Genomic DNA, 14,447 nt, shown 5'->3' on the forward strand with positions numbered 1-14,447 from the left:
GTTCACCACGCTATCCCGACGTGCTTTAGGTAACTTATAATTTGTGGTTTATTAGCATTATAAGCGTTCAGCCTCTAATGTGTGTATAGCGCATCTCACTCGGTTAGCACTTGGCTAACTCCCGGGAGCATTCTCGGTGGTCGATGTTAGCCGAGACATGCCGGTGGTTGAACACTCGCTGAGCTAATGTGGACTAATGTTTGACTCCATGGTTGGAGCTGTTGTAGAGCATTGTGTTGTGTTTTGTGCACGTGCAGGTGTACGGGGGTTGCCGTGTGTTTGTATATCCGTTATTGTTCAATAAACATGCAATTTATCTCAGGATGTCTTGAAATTTTCTTCACCCCTTCTTCGTCCTGCAATGAATGAGTGCACCGGCTTTCTACTGCACCACAGCGCCACTTTAGCGGTTGGGAGGTGTATTGCACATTGGTAGTAAGTGTGAAATCTGTGACTATGCGGTTAGTACATTACATGTTTGATTTGAACGTTTATGGAGACGTGAATCGGTTGAGACCGGGAACCCCCAAACGAAAAACGAGGTTCGTTTTCAACACGTTCATGCAATGAACGTATTAGTCCAAAGCTAGTGCAGTATGTAAACACAGGCTGTGTCTTCACATGTCCGTGCTGCCGTCTCGAGATTCAAGGCAGGACAACTAGTACACTGTGGTGTAGTCAATAGTAAATATTGGTGATTTACAAAAACACCAAAAACTATTTTTACTGTTAATGTAAACGTTGTTACTATAAATAATACAGTACTTTCTTTGTAATACTATGTTAGAAAATAATCATTTTTACTGTAAAGACAGGTTTACATAAATATTTCTGCTGTTTAAATTAAAAAAATACAGTATTTGTATTTTCAAATTTGGCTGTGATTTTTTTTTTTTAAATTTTTTAATTGAAAGCCTCCTTCAAATAGTAGCCTGCCCCTATTTGTAGCCTGGTCCCAAACTATTATTTTGTTAATAGTAGCCCCGGCTACTATTTGAGGAAATCTGTATGTATGTAACATACAGTCACTGGCCACTTTGTGTACACCTGTGTAATCTAATGCAATCCAGTAAAACAACTAGCTTATAAATTTTTGGTTATTGTTGACATCGTCTAGAAAGTGATGACTCTACTTTGTTTATTATTGAGGTCATAGTGAATGGTGGTGGTGTACTGAGGTGGCCTCCTAATTTTGTCTAATTGAGGAGGACAAAATATTAGGAACACTTTTAAATATATTGCACTCCAGTACACCAACACCACCCACTACGACCTCAATAATAAAGTAGAATAATCACCTTTCTGACAAAAGCTGAAAAAGTAAAAGCTTTGTAAACGTAGAATGTGTGGCAGAGCTGTTGTATTGACTTGTATTAGATTGCACAAGTGTACCTAATAAAGTGGCCAGTAAGCCCCACATTTACACCACCAATCCATGCCTGCTCTGGGTCTCCCCGCAGCCCCTGGTTGCTCAACAGCCTCAGCCCCTGAGACCATGCTGATCAAAAGTTATTAAAAGCTTTTCTCTATGTCAAGGGGTGTGGCTACTATGACGTTGCCCTCGCCACCAAATATGTTTGGCTTTTTGATGGCTTCAGCGACATCATATTCACATGAAATTGATACACAGGTCAAAAATGGCGAGCTCATACATCTGATAGGGGCGTCGCCCATGGGGGGTGACAAAATGCCTCTATAGCGCCCCCTTGAAATTTTCAACATACCCTTCCCATAGGGGTTTTTTTGGAGTAGGAAGATGAAACGTCACACCACATCAGGGTTAACTTACTCTGAGTTTTCACATAACCGCTTCAGTGATGCGCGCTGCTGCCTCCCCGCGTAGACGTGGGAGAGCGAGGGCCCGGTCACAGCTGCTTGCAGCTTTAATTATTATTATTATTATTATTATTATTATTATTATTATTATTAATAGGGGTGTGTGACATTTGGTTTTCTTCTTTTTGATAATTTCATAAATTTTGTTAAAGTTTAAAGTTGTTAAAGTCTAATCTCTGCAATGGGTCCACTTGTTGGACTCTTGTGGGTAAGTTTTACTGTTTAATGCTTGTGAGGGTCCAAAGGACAGAGGGATGTTGTATGCTGTAAAGCCCTGTGAGGCAAATTGTGATTTGTGATATTGGGCTTTATAAATAAAATTGATTGATTGATTGATGTCCTGCCTGTGGATCATCTAACTCGCCTCTGCTAATACCTTATCTTTGGGTCGGAACCCACGCATGTAAGTGCCTGTGACCTCCTTGATAGCGCCCGCTGCCATCCACAACTAGCCACAAAACTTTAAGCATTTTTAGCCCTGTACTGGCCTTCTTTTCTCTTTCTGTTCCCCAGCCACCACTTCTACCATCCATGGCTTCACTCACCTCTCCATCCAGCTGTGTCAGCGGTGCCAGCCTAGATTGTAGAGTTGGTACCAGATCCAGTAACAATGGACACCATCATTTTTGGTCCGGCACAAACCGACACAACCTGTACCTAAGTGCCCGATGCTACTGCTCCCTGTCCTGCTGCTGATGCCGCTCACACTGCCACTTCTCTAGACCCTGATGTCAACACTCACTGTCCTGCTGATGCTGATGCTCGTTCTCCGGTCACCGTCCCTGATGGCTCTGGGACACGGCTCAGAGGTAGGCCTAAAGCCCTGGTCAGCTCCACCCCATCTCATCACAAGCCCTGGTCCCTGGTCAGTGGTGGCAGTAGAAGAGGGAGGCACTCCTGTCATGCACCACCTCCCTACGACATCCAGTAGAAGAGGGAGGCACTCCTGTCATGCACCACCTCCCTACGACATCCAGCTAAAAAAAAAAAAAATGACATCCTTGACCTACATGACTTCCCTCCTCTGGCAGCGGATTTCAAGCCCCCTCTGTCATCTCCCCTGTGGTTCCGTGGATCCCACTGCTCTTTGTCACCTCCAATCCACCCACCAGTCGTAACGGGGCACTCTTGTCACACTAGGGCTTACCGTTCTCCTTTCACTGTGTCGCCACTGGAAGAGGCTCCTCCACCGAGCACTCCCCCTCCATCCACGGTGGTATCTGAACGTGCAGGACCCATCCCTGAGGGCCCGCACTCAACATTTCTTTGCTCCCTCTTCTCCCCAACTATGCTGATAGTAGAGGATTCAATAGTCAGGAACATACCCTTCCAATGCAGCAACTCACTGTTTCCCTGGAGCAACGGTCCACGACATCCATTCAGAGAATAACAGTTCATGTAGGAACAAATGACACAGTCCTTCGTTGGTCTGAGTTGACCAAAATCAACTTCAACCACCTGTTAACCTTTTCCCAGGAAGGTCTGTGTTCATCAGTGGTCCAATTCCTTAGTCCTTAGTCTTTATACGTGGTTACAGTCTACTTGGAGGAGTCACAACATAGACTACATTGACAACTTTAATTTGTTTTGGGAACGCTTTTGCTTTTTTTTTTTTTAAATGAATGGGTTCCATCCAAATAAGCTGGGTAGCCACATGCTAGTGACTAATTGGCAACATGCCGTGCAATCCTACCCATGTGACTGACTGTTTACTCTTCACAGGCACACCCAGCAACTCTTTCTCTGTGGTAACAACCCAGAGTGCTGTTCCCAGTCAGAATTCCCCCTACTTGCCTCACCTATCACTAACCCCCCCAGTTGTTGGTCTTCCCATTCAGATCATTATGACAGACAGGTTACCCCATCCATGTGGCAGCTTCAAAGCTAGAAACAAAAACAATCTCTCTTACATAAAACATAGTTTCCCAGCTTCCTCATCACCTGCCACCTTGTGTAATCTGGCTCTCCTAAATGTTAGATCTCTCTCAAATAATCTTTATTTTTAAATGATTTTGATTCACATCCAGCCACCTTGATTTCCTATTATTGACAGAAACCTGACTACAAACCTGGTGAACACAGCCCGCTCATGGAAGTTTGTCAACTTTCACAGCTCCCCTCCGCCCACTAACTCTGGGGGAGGCGTGGCCGTCATCTTCAGAAACTGCCATAAGTGCAACCCACTTGCTACAAATAATAATGTTAGCTTTCAAGTCTTGATGTCTAAGGCTGGTGGCTCAACTCCACTCCTTTTTGTAGTTGTGTATTGCCCCACTAGGCTGGATGCCATTTTCCTCACTCAGTTCTCTGAGTTTTTATCTTCAGTTGTTGTGAATCATGAAAAAATTCTAATCTCTGGTGATTTTAATGTTGACCTCTCAACCAGTGTCAGAGCCATTGAATATCTTCTATATTATGCACTCTTTTTACTTTGTACAGCTAGTTTCTGGCCCAACCCATAACCGTGGCCACACACTAGATTTGGTTTTTACACTGGGTCTGACCATTTTCATATGCCTGTTGAAGGAAGTGTTCAACTCTGTAGGTCCTTCCATTTCACTTACTCTAAACAGTAGTCTAACGCAGTGGTTCTCAAACTTTTTACACCAAGTACCACCTCAGAAAATACTTGGCTCTCCAAGTACTACCATAATGACCAACATTAAAATACAGTAACGTAGTAGGCCTAAGTATTCATTAAAAACAAGGCAGAGGTTTTATTTAACAAGCATATTTAATATTGCCAGCCACTGTAACATTACACACAGTTTGAACAGTAACACTGTGCTTAAATACAGGAAAATAAAAAACTGTATTTAACTAATGAATCAAATAAAATGTATTGCACATAAAAGTTAAATAAATATTGTACTAAAATAAATGTTAAAAAAAACAGTTCTGAAAGATTAAATTAAAATGTACTTAAAAGTTAAATAAAACTGTATTAAAATGTACTGTTGATAAAAAAAAATCAAAACAGGCTATGCATAGCTGCAGTTCTTGCAGTTTCTCAACTTCAGTGACTGCTTTCTGAAACAGAAACACACACACACAAACACAGAGAAAGAACAATAAGATTAAGAATAAAACAAAAGTGAGGAAAAGCATTAAGAATAACAGCTGTAATTAAACATACACATTGATGACAACTTACATGAGCTTAATGTGATGGGTGTGCATGCCTCTGTGAACACAGTCCTGCAATGTCTGGGTCAATGGAGGTCAGCTTCAGTCTCAGGTTTGGCTCAGCATCCACCCTGCTTCTGTACTTTGTTTTTATGACAACAAGTGAAGAGAAGCCTTTCTCGCACAGGTAGGTGGTCGCAAAAGGAAGGAGAAAGCGCACGGCCTTGTCAGAAAGCACAGGTTATTCACTGTACAGCCTTATCCAAATGTTCAACAAAGTGTGCTTTCTGAAAGATGCCTTCAGTGTTTCGTCACAAGACAGCTCTATTAAACTCTCCTGCTCAACAACAGTTAAGTCCACTGAGGCCATGTGAGAGGTGTCGATGTTGAAAGGGTTTCTCATCCAGCTGCTAGCTTCATCTTTAGGCATCACTGGGAAATAACTGCAGAACTGTTGTCTGAGTGATGCGAGGTGTGCAGCGATGTTCTCCCTGACTCCATCATCAAGCATCAGGTCGTTGTCCCTGCTTTGTCTCCAAAGCAGGGAAAGCTGAAACATCACCTGTCTTGATTTTGATTTGAAATAACTCCAAGTTTTTCAGCAGTGCATTGATTTTGTCCTGCACATCAAAAACACTGATGGAGAGTCCCTGTAGTCCCAAATTCAGTTCGTTTAAACATGAAAAAATGTCAGACAAATATGCCAACTGACTGAGCCACACAGCATCCTCAAAAATGTCTGACAAGGGGAAATTTGTGTCCTGCAAGAACATCTGGACCTCCCTGTGCAATTCGAAAAGCCGTGAAAGCACCTTTCCTCTTGAAAGCCACCTTACTTCAGTATGAAGCAAGAGTTGGACATGCTCACTGCCCATCTCCTTGCAGAGCACATGAAATAAGCGAGCATTCATCGGTCTGGCCTTGATGAAGTTCACAGTTTTTACAGCAGAGTCCAGCACAGACTTCAGGTCATCAGGCATCTTCTTCACTGCCAGTGCCTCACAATGGATGCAGCAGTGAGTCCAGCGCATTTCAGGTGCCACCTCTCGGATGCGAGCTGCTACCCCGCTGTTAGGACCTGTCATAGCCCTCGCGCCGTCTGTACACACTCCCACACACTTTTTCCAGTCCAGTCCGTTCTCTTGGATAAACGCGTTCAGTACCTGGAATATGTGCTCTGCTGTAGTTCTGGTCTAAAGTGACTGACAGAACATAAAATCCTCCTGAGCTGCACCATCATATTCATATTTCACATGAACCAATAAATTGGCCAAATTTGCAACATCTGTAGTCTCGTCAAGCTGTATGGCAAAATATCGACTGTTCTTAATACGCTCAATCAGTGTCTTTTTAACATCGTCAGCCATGTCTTTTATTCTCCTTGACACGGTGTCATTTGAAAGCGGCACCAAGTTTAACTCTCTGGTGGCTTTCTCTCCACACATGATCCGTGTCATCTCTTTGGCTAAAGGTAAACACAGCTGTTCCCCGATTGTGTGCGGCTTACCGGCTCTGGTGATCCGGAGGCTGGCACGATATGATGCTTCCTGTGCTTTGGCTATGGGTGTACCATAGGACTGAATGGCGGACTTTGACTGCTTCAGTTCATCACGTTTTCGTAAAAAAAATTCCACTGGTTTGTCCTTAAGTGCCGTGTGTTTGGTTGTAAGATGCCGTTTGAGATGCAATGGTTTCATGGATTCATTGCTCAGAACGTCGCCACATACCACACACTGCGGCCTGGGCTCTTCCTCTCTCCCGCTCCAAATGAATCCATGTTTAATGTAGTTTTCGTCATATCTCCTCACTGGTTTCTGCCGCTTGCTGTTGCTAGCAGATGTTCTGGGGCTGGCTTCACCAGCGCTAAAGTAGCCACTGTTAGCACCTGCGCTCAGCTCACACACGCCCTCTTCAGTTCTTGCTCTCTCCTGATCCACACTTCCCTTCGCAGATTTAAGCCACGACAGTAGTTTCGTCGTACTCTTCATTATTAACCACCTCCACCTCTTCCCATCACAGCCTGTAGGCTACCAACGGCGGATAACCGTCGATATCAGCGGGAACACTACTTACGGCTACCCAGAAGCACTTGCAAACTTTTTAAAAGTATTAACTTAATTTGTATCTCCTTTCGTTTTCTTGTCATCGGTTGATAGAATATTTTCATCTATTCTAATATGTTGGATAGTATTTTATGTTTTAAATTTATTTTATTTTATTTATGTTTAATCAAATGATTCTTTTGCGTACCACTAGAGGGAGCCTGCGTACCACTAATGGTATGCGTACCACACTTTGAGAATCACTGGTCTAGCGAATGCTTCTGTTCCCTCTTGCTTTAAACATGCGGTAGTACGTCCCATTATTAAAAAGCCTAAACTTGATGCAATCGCAAAAAAAAAAAATTCCAGCCTTTTTCTAAGCTGCCATTTTTATCAAAAGTCATGAAAAAGATTGTCTATGCTCAACTACTGTCCTTTTTAGAAAATAATAACATTATGGAAAAATGTCAGTCCAGTTTCAGGACACGCCACAGTCAGATCTGGAAACATGTTTTCATCCTCTGCTCCCATCACGTCTGGTATGCCCCAAGGCTCCATCTTGGGACCCATCCTGTTTGCCCTTTATATGCTCCCTTTAGGGTCCATCTTCCATAAATACAATATCTCCTACTATTGTTATGCAGATGATCAGCTTTACCTCCTATTAGAGTATAATGACACCGTTAGGTCCCTATTGACTGCCTCCAAGATGTGAAATCTTAGATGGTGAAAAAACTCTCCAACTAAATGATAATGCAACAGAAGTGGTATTATTTGGCCCCCACAACTCCATCTGGGGTATAGCAAACCACCTGGGGCCCTTGGCACCCAAACTTCATGCCCAGGCCAGAAATCTTGGTATCATCTTTGATACAGCTTTAAATTCGACAAACAAATTAACTCTGTAGTGAAAGGTTGCTGTTTCCAACTTAGAAATATTGCCAAACTGAAACCAATCCTCTCATTTCATGACGTGAGGATAGTCATGAGTGCCTTAATTTCCTCTCGTCTGGATTATTGTAATGCTCTGTATGTGGGTATAAGTCCTTCTTATCTCACATGCAGTTGATACAGAATGCTGCTGCTCGACTTCTAAGTAGTACACGGAAAACAGACCATATTACACCTGTACTGGCTTCCTTGCACTGGTTGCCAGTCAAGTATCGGTCTGAGTTTAAGGTCTTACTCTGTTTTTAAACATGGCCTAGCACCCAAATACATCACTGAGCTCCTCTGCCCCCTTTTCAACACTAGATCTCTCAGATCCTTAGACCAGTTGCTTCTCGCAGTCCCGCGATCCAGGTTAAGGGTGAAGGGCGATCATGCATTCACAGTAGATGCCCCAAAGATTTGGAACAGCTTACCCTTTTCAAATAAGTGCTCCCCTTCTGTAGACACATTTAAATCTAGGCTGAAGACCCACATGTTTTCTAAGGCATTTGATTGTCCTTAAGGTTTCTGTTTTTTCTATCATTATTTTTATTTTTAAATCTTACTCTTCTGTGCTTTGTTTTCTTTATTTCTTTTCTTTTTTTACTCATTTACTTTTTTAATTTAATTTTGTATGTTAACATGTATGCTAATAGCAGGCTTCTAATTGGATTGCACGGTGTATCAGGTGATTTGTAGGAGGCCTCTATACTGTGTCTTTGGTTACAAGACTAAGATTTTAGTGTGTTTCACCCATTGACCACTCTATTGTGGGTTCTGTTGGGTCTTCTCTGAGGTTTTGGCATATGTCTTTGGGTTTATGATGACTTTGGGCCTTTCTCAAGAACAGTACTGTTTTCCAGGCTCTAACACCTCGTGTATTAAGGCACATTTTAGTGTGGGGACCAAAGTTGCCCTCTATTTGTTGTTTGTTTTAGGCATGCTGATTACCATTTTAGGGAACTCTGTTGTCATTGTGTCTATAAGTCATTTCAAGGAGTTGCATAATCCTACCAATGTCCTTATTGTATCTCTTGCTCTGGTTGATCTACTAGTGGGTGTTATTGTGATGCCCTTCAGCACCATCCGGACCATTCATGGCTGCTGGTTCTATGGTGATGACTTCTGTCTGCTGCACTCCAGTTTTGATATGTTTCTTACCACTCTGTCTATCTTACACCTAATTTGCATTGCTGTAGACAGAAAACAAGCAATATGCAATCCTCTGCATTATTCTAGGAATATCACCATGCCAGTTGCCTGGGTTATGGTATGTGCTTGCTGGGCACTGGCTGCTGTTTACTCTTTTGGACTCCTTTACTCAAAGGCCAACATTGCAGGGTTAGAAGATTATTTGGCATCACTAAACTGTCTTGGCAGTTGTAACCTTCTCTTTAATCATCTTTGGGGAGTTTTAGACAGTGTAATCAGCTTCTTCTTTCCCTGCACTGTGATGGTTTGTCTGTACACTAAAGTATTCATTGTGGCAAAAGGGCATGTAAGAAAAATTGGAAATATGAGCAATTGTTCAAAGAGGAGAGAGCAAGAGCAAGACAGAGCAAGAGGAGGGCTGATAAAACAGTCAGAGCACAAGGCTGCAAAGACTCTGGGTATTGTAGTCGGTGCATTCATCTTTTGTTGGATGCCCTTTTTTATAAATTCTGCAATTGATGCCTACACTGCCTTCAGTACACCTGTTGCCATCTTTGAAACATTTGTATGGTTGGGATACTTTAATTCAACTTTAAACCCAATTATTTATGCCTTCTTTTATCCCAGCTTCAAAAGATGTTTCTATTGTATTGTCACTCTAAAAATATTTGCATCAAATTCCTCAACCATGACTTTATCTGTTAAATGACACAGCTTCACTCAAAAACTGCACTGTTTAACATTTTTCAAATAAGATATTATTTTAACAAGTTCTTGGGCATGCACTTGCATGAGCAATAAAAGGTCTTATCAACAATGGCAAAATGCAAATCTTGCTTTTGCTCTCATTGTGCTTTATATTACAATACTACTGGTATATTATGTCCAACATTATATATTATTTTACAGTGACCCTTATTCAAGTTTATCTCTGTGTGTGATTGCTTATACACATTATTTTTCATGTCAGAGTTTCTGCTTAAATATAATGACGTATAATCAATACCTAATTATATTAAAGCAATGTCCCTTGATCAATTTAACTTTTAACAATGGATACATAATTATTGATGCTTTTAGATCATATGTAAAATTGTATTCAAATATTGTGCATTACTGCATCATGTGTTTTAACATACCTAAAGTATAAGTGTTTTTGTCCCAGTACTATACAGACAGAAAATAAAATAGTCTGCTGACAAAATCTGTACTTTTTTCTGTATGGTTAACCATAACATTGTGTCTCATTAATTTATGGATTGAAGATAGCTTTTCATGTGGTTATGGTGATTAGGGGTCTAAGCAGTGGCACTTGTTGCTAAAACCTGTTGTTTTAGTTCTTCTTCTTTTTCTTCTTTTCTTTTGCTTTTCTCACTAAAAGTGAGTAAGTAATTGTAAGCCCAAAAGTCAACAAAGGTTGCAGGTGGGCTGTGAATTCCACCCACTACCCAGGCACATTAAAGGGATGGTGCACCCAAAAATGAAAATTCATTATCTACTCACACTCATGCCGAGGGAGGCTCTGGTGAAGTTTTAGAGTCCTCACATCACTTGCGGAGATCCCAGGGGGGAGTGGGTAGTGGGTAACGGTGCCCCAGATTAAAACGTTCAAGAACACATAATTGAAACCACAAAATATCTCCATACTGCTCGTCCGTAGTGATCCAAATGTTTAGAAGCCCCGACATAAAAAGTTGTTTGTAAATACGTCATTTGAACTCTGTTTTTAGCCTCATTGTAGCCTGTAACTCTAACTGCCTCTCTGTACACTGTGCTCACGTGTGCGCTTGCGCGAAACCGTGAGACACGGGCACTGCCTTCATGTGTGTTCACGTGCTTTCGCTGGTCTCACGGCAAGTGTGCACACTTGAGTGAAGATGGATGGTGGTGGACAGACCAAATACAGTCAATCCCTGCATAAGATTACCCTGCTCATGGACAAAGTCCCATCAGAAGAGATGCTTACAGATATTAACACAGCCCCTCTCACTATCACTACTACCACCATCAGGCAAACCAATGAGCTCAAAAATGCCACAGCAGCAATCCTGGAGATACTTAGGTGTAAGATTAAGAGCACAACATGCAGAGTGCTCCCCATGGAGAAGACTGGAAGCCAAGATCAAGAAAGCTCAGAGGGGCTAACAATCTAACAGAGGTGGATAAGGCAGTCATGAAGGACAGGTCCTTGATGAATTAGACGTACAAGAAGATGTCAATAAGTGAGGCTCTAGAGACTGCCACACACAGACTCATAGCTGTGGCTACTAGGCTGAAGAGGTACAGTAGAGAAGCAGAGGCCAAGAAAAGAAATGGTCTGTTGTTCAAAAATCAATCTAGGGTTTACTCCTCGCTGCAAGGGAACAACAACACAAGGACAAACCCACCCAGACCTGAGACTGAGTAATACTGGAAGGACATCAGAGAGAAAGAGGCATCAAACAACACTGATGCCAAGAGGCTGGTGGCCTAAGAGCAGGCCACAGCAACCTCTCAAAACAAGAACCAGTCACCATCACCAAGGCAGACATCCAACAATGTGTATCAATCATGAAGAGCTGGACAGCACCAGGTTTGACATGATCCATCATACTGACTGAAGAAGCTAACAGTGCTCCATTATCATCTGGAAGCACAAATGAGTGAGCTGCAAGCAGCTGGCATTCACCCAGATTGGCTAACACAAGGCAGGACAATACTTATAATGAAAGATCCCCACAAGGGTGTAACACCTTTGAACTACTGGCCGATAACATGCCTCTCCACAACATGGAAACTTCTCTCAGGCATCTCAGCAGCTAAGTTGAGTAGGCACGAGTCAATACACGAGCAAAGTTCAGACAACACCAAAGCTTCAAAGAACCAGCCACTGGTTGGCAGAGCAGTCACCCAACAGTCCAAGACTAGGCAGACCAACCTGAGCACTGCCTGGATTAACTACATGAAAGTCTACAACTCAATACCGCACACATAGAGTGCCTGGCACTATACAAGACTAACAGCACACTGGTAACATTCATCAAGAGCTCAATGTGGCTGTGGAAAACAGCACTGGAAGCCAACCCCAAGGCCATTGCACAAGTAATAACATAAAGTGTGGCATATACCAAGGTGATGCGCTGTCCCCGCTGTATTTCTGCAGAGGCCTAAATCCCCTAAATCAGATCATCTCAAAGAGTGATTATTAATACAGATTCAATTAAATTGAATTGAAAAAGCGACGCAGTCATCAGCCATCTCCTGTACATGAATACCAGGAGTGAACATGATTTCAATTCACTGATCCAGGGTAAGGCAGGTGCTAAGAAGCCAGCTAAATAGAAGGTATAAGACCTAAGCCATCAGCATGTACGCTCTACCAGTCATCAGATACCCAGCTGGACAAGTGAGCTGGCCACAGGGGGAGAACTATACAACTATACAAGCTTTGTGTGTGTGTGTGTGTGTGTGTGTGTGTGTGAGAAAGAGAGAGAGAGAGAGAGAGAGAGAGAGAGAGAGAGAGAGAGAGAGAGAGAGGCAGGTGTGGTGATCAAAGAGCCGTTTGGCCTACAAAACAAAATGGCTGACAACAGAGAACTACAAGATGGCTGAATCAAAGCTGGCTTCAGATTGGGGGAGGTGTTGTCTGACCGTGTGGTCAGGACAAACACAAAGGAAAAGAAGCAGGAACTTTGAGATGCCTATTTGGGTGTAGCTCTGTTGAAAGCCTTTTTGTTGATGAGTCTATGTGAATGTGTTATGTGTTGCAGACGGTCTGGATTAGTGCAGAGATTGTTTAGTTGTGTGCAAGAATCTGTTTCTGAACAGTATTAGCAAACTAAACACTTAGCTTTGGCGAAGCCAACTAATCAATGACCTAACTGCAAACAATCACGACAAATACTCAATAAACAGCAGTAAATCACATACAACAAGTTAAACAGTCTTGCTTAGCCTGTAAAGCTGTGATAAACCTATGCCCAGTTGTTACGTTACCGATCCTTGTGTGGATGGAAGAAAGAGTCACTTGGTGGTGTGCTGCTTTGTTAGCTGGCAGAAGAAGGCTGGAAAGAGCTGTGGTTCCAGATGCAGTCTTTGGTGTGTCCTTTGTTCCAAAGGTGGAACTCTGAGGAAGCTGGTCGCTCGAGGTCTTTACAGAATTAGACGCTGGGTGTTAACTCACTTGGTTCTCCTTGTTGCTAGAAAGCTAGTTGCAAATCTTGTGCTTGCACCTCTAACTTTCTGGTTCAGGTTAGAGAGTCTGTGATCAATTGCCCTCCCTTTAGTGGTTTGGGGCAATGGAGCATGGTCTGGGCATCTGGGCTGGTCCAGGCCCAGCCGGGAAGAGATGTGGGTGGCTTGGCAGATCCCGAGTAAGAAAAAGATTGTCTGAAGGGAGCAGACCTTCTACAGATGCCTATGACATCACAGTCACATGTCACTGTAAAAGTCCTGTCCAATCAAGTTTTGAGACTTGTGTCTCACTGAGGTGTGAGATGACCTCCTGTAGAGATGAGTGTCAAATAGCTGTCTTTGTCTGAAGAACAAAGAGCATGCAGAGAGGAAAAGCCTTCATGTGTCCAGTTTAGATTTTAACAAATGACATATCATCTGAGGTCCTGTGAATCCCAACAAAGGTGAGGTCCAAAGTGGTCCCAGTGATAACAAGAGCATTAGGGGCTTTGAGTCCCAGACTGGGAGAGTGGCTCCAGCAAATTCCAGGTACAACATCTGAGGCCTCTTTCCCAAAGACTGCAGTCCTGGGAACAGCTAAGATACTGCACAGAACCTTACACTCCCAGGCCACTGGTAAAGGACCCGACCTTGAGGACAACACACACCACCCCCACCAGGTCGGGTTGCGAGGGAGATATATATGGGTTACACAGAGAGTGTTTTACTTCAGACTCTTGAGAAAATTTTGGGTACCTCCTTAAACACTGAGGAGTTTCTACTCATGAACCACCGTCATATCCAGGTAACATCACTGCCTGGTACAGAAAGGATACTAAACAAAACTGCAAGACCCTGTAAAGAGTGGCGCATTCAGCTGAACATACAATAGGTAGTGCACTACCCTGCCTAAATGATATTTTCACAAGGTGCTGCCTAGACCTCTCTCTAGATCACCTAGAGAAAGAACCAACCTGATCTCACAGAAATACATGAAATGACCACGACCTGTTAACACCGCATTCCGTGGTGGCACCACGTAATGGGTTGAAATTACCTGCTGCCACCACGAAAACAATGCCAATGTAAAGTCAATTAGGATCCTCTCCTGTGGAATCTGACCAAATCTGACCACTGATGACATGTTTAGCCGCATGTCATCATTTAATCGCTGGCTGTCCAGGTGGTGTCCAGCAAATGATGTGGGTT

The 14,447-nt window shown here is 42.9% G+C and overlaps 1 protein-coding gene and 1 pseudogene across 1 annotated transcript; one reads left to right on the plus strand and one right to left on the minus strand.

Moving 5' to 3' along the window:
- Positions 1 to 2,702: 2,702 nt before the first annotated feature.
- LOC126407127 (zinc finger BED domain-containing protein 5-like) lies at positions 2,703 to 6,950 on the minus strand (annotated as a pseudogene).
- Positions 6,951 to 8,757: 1,807 nt separating this feature from the next.
- LOC126407134 (trace amine-associated receptor 13c-like) lies at positions 8,758 to 9,795 on the plus strand. Its single transcript, XM_050071822.1, has one exon. The coding sequence runs from the start codon at positions 8,758 to 8,760 to the stop codon at positions 9,793 to 9,795; it is 1,038 nt and encodes a 345-aa protein (XP_049927779.1).
- Positions 9,796 to 14,447: the final 4,652 nt, after the last annotated feature.

This window comes from Epinephelus moara, chromosome 2 (assembly GCF_006386435.1).
Source record: "Epinephelus moara isolate mb chromosome 2, YSFRI_EMoa_1.0, whole genome shotgun sequence".
Taxonomy (NCBI): domain Eukaryota; kingdom Metazoa; phylum Chordata; class Actinopteri; order Perciformes; family Serranidae; genus Epinephelus; species Epinephelus moara.

Bases quoted from the DNA above. Each gene is read 5' to 3' on its own strand.
- LOC126407134 (XM_050071822.1), top strand. From the start codon at position 8,758: ATGACTTTGGGCCTTTCTCAAGAACAGTACTGTTTTCCAGGCTCTAAC.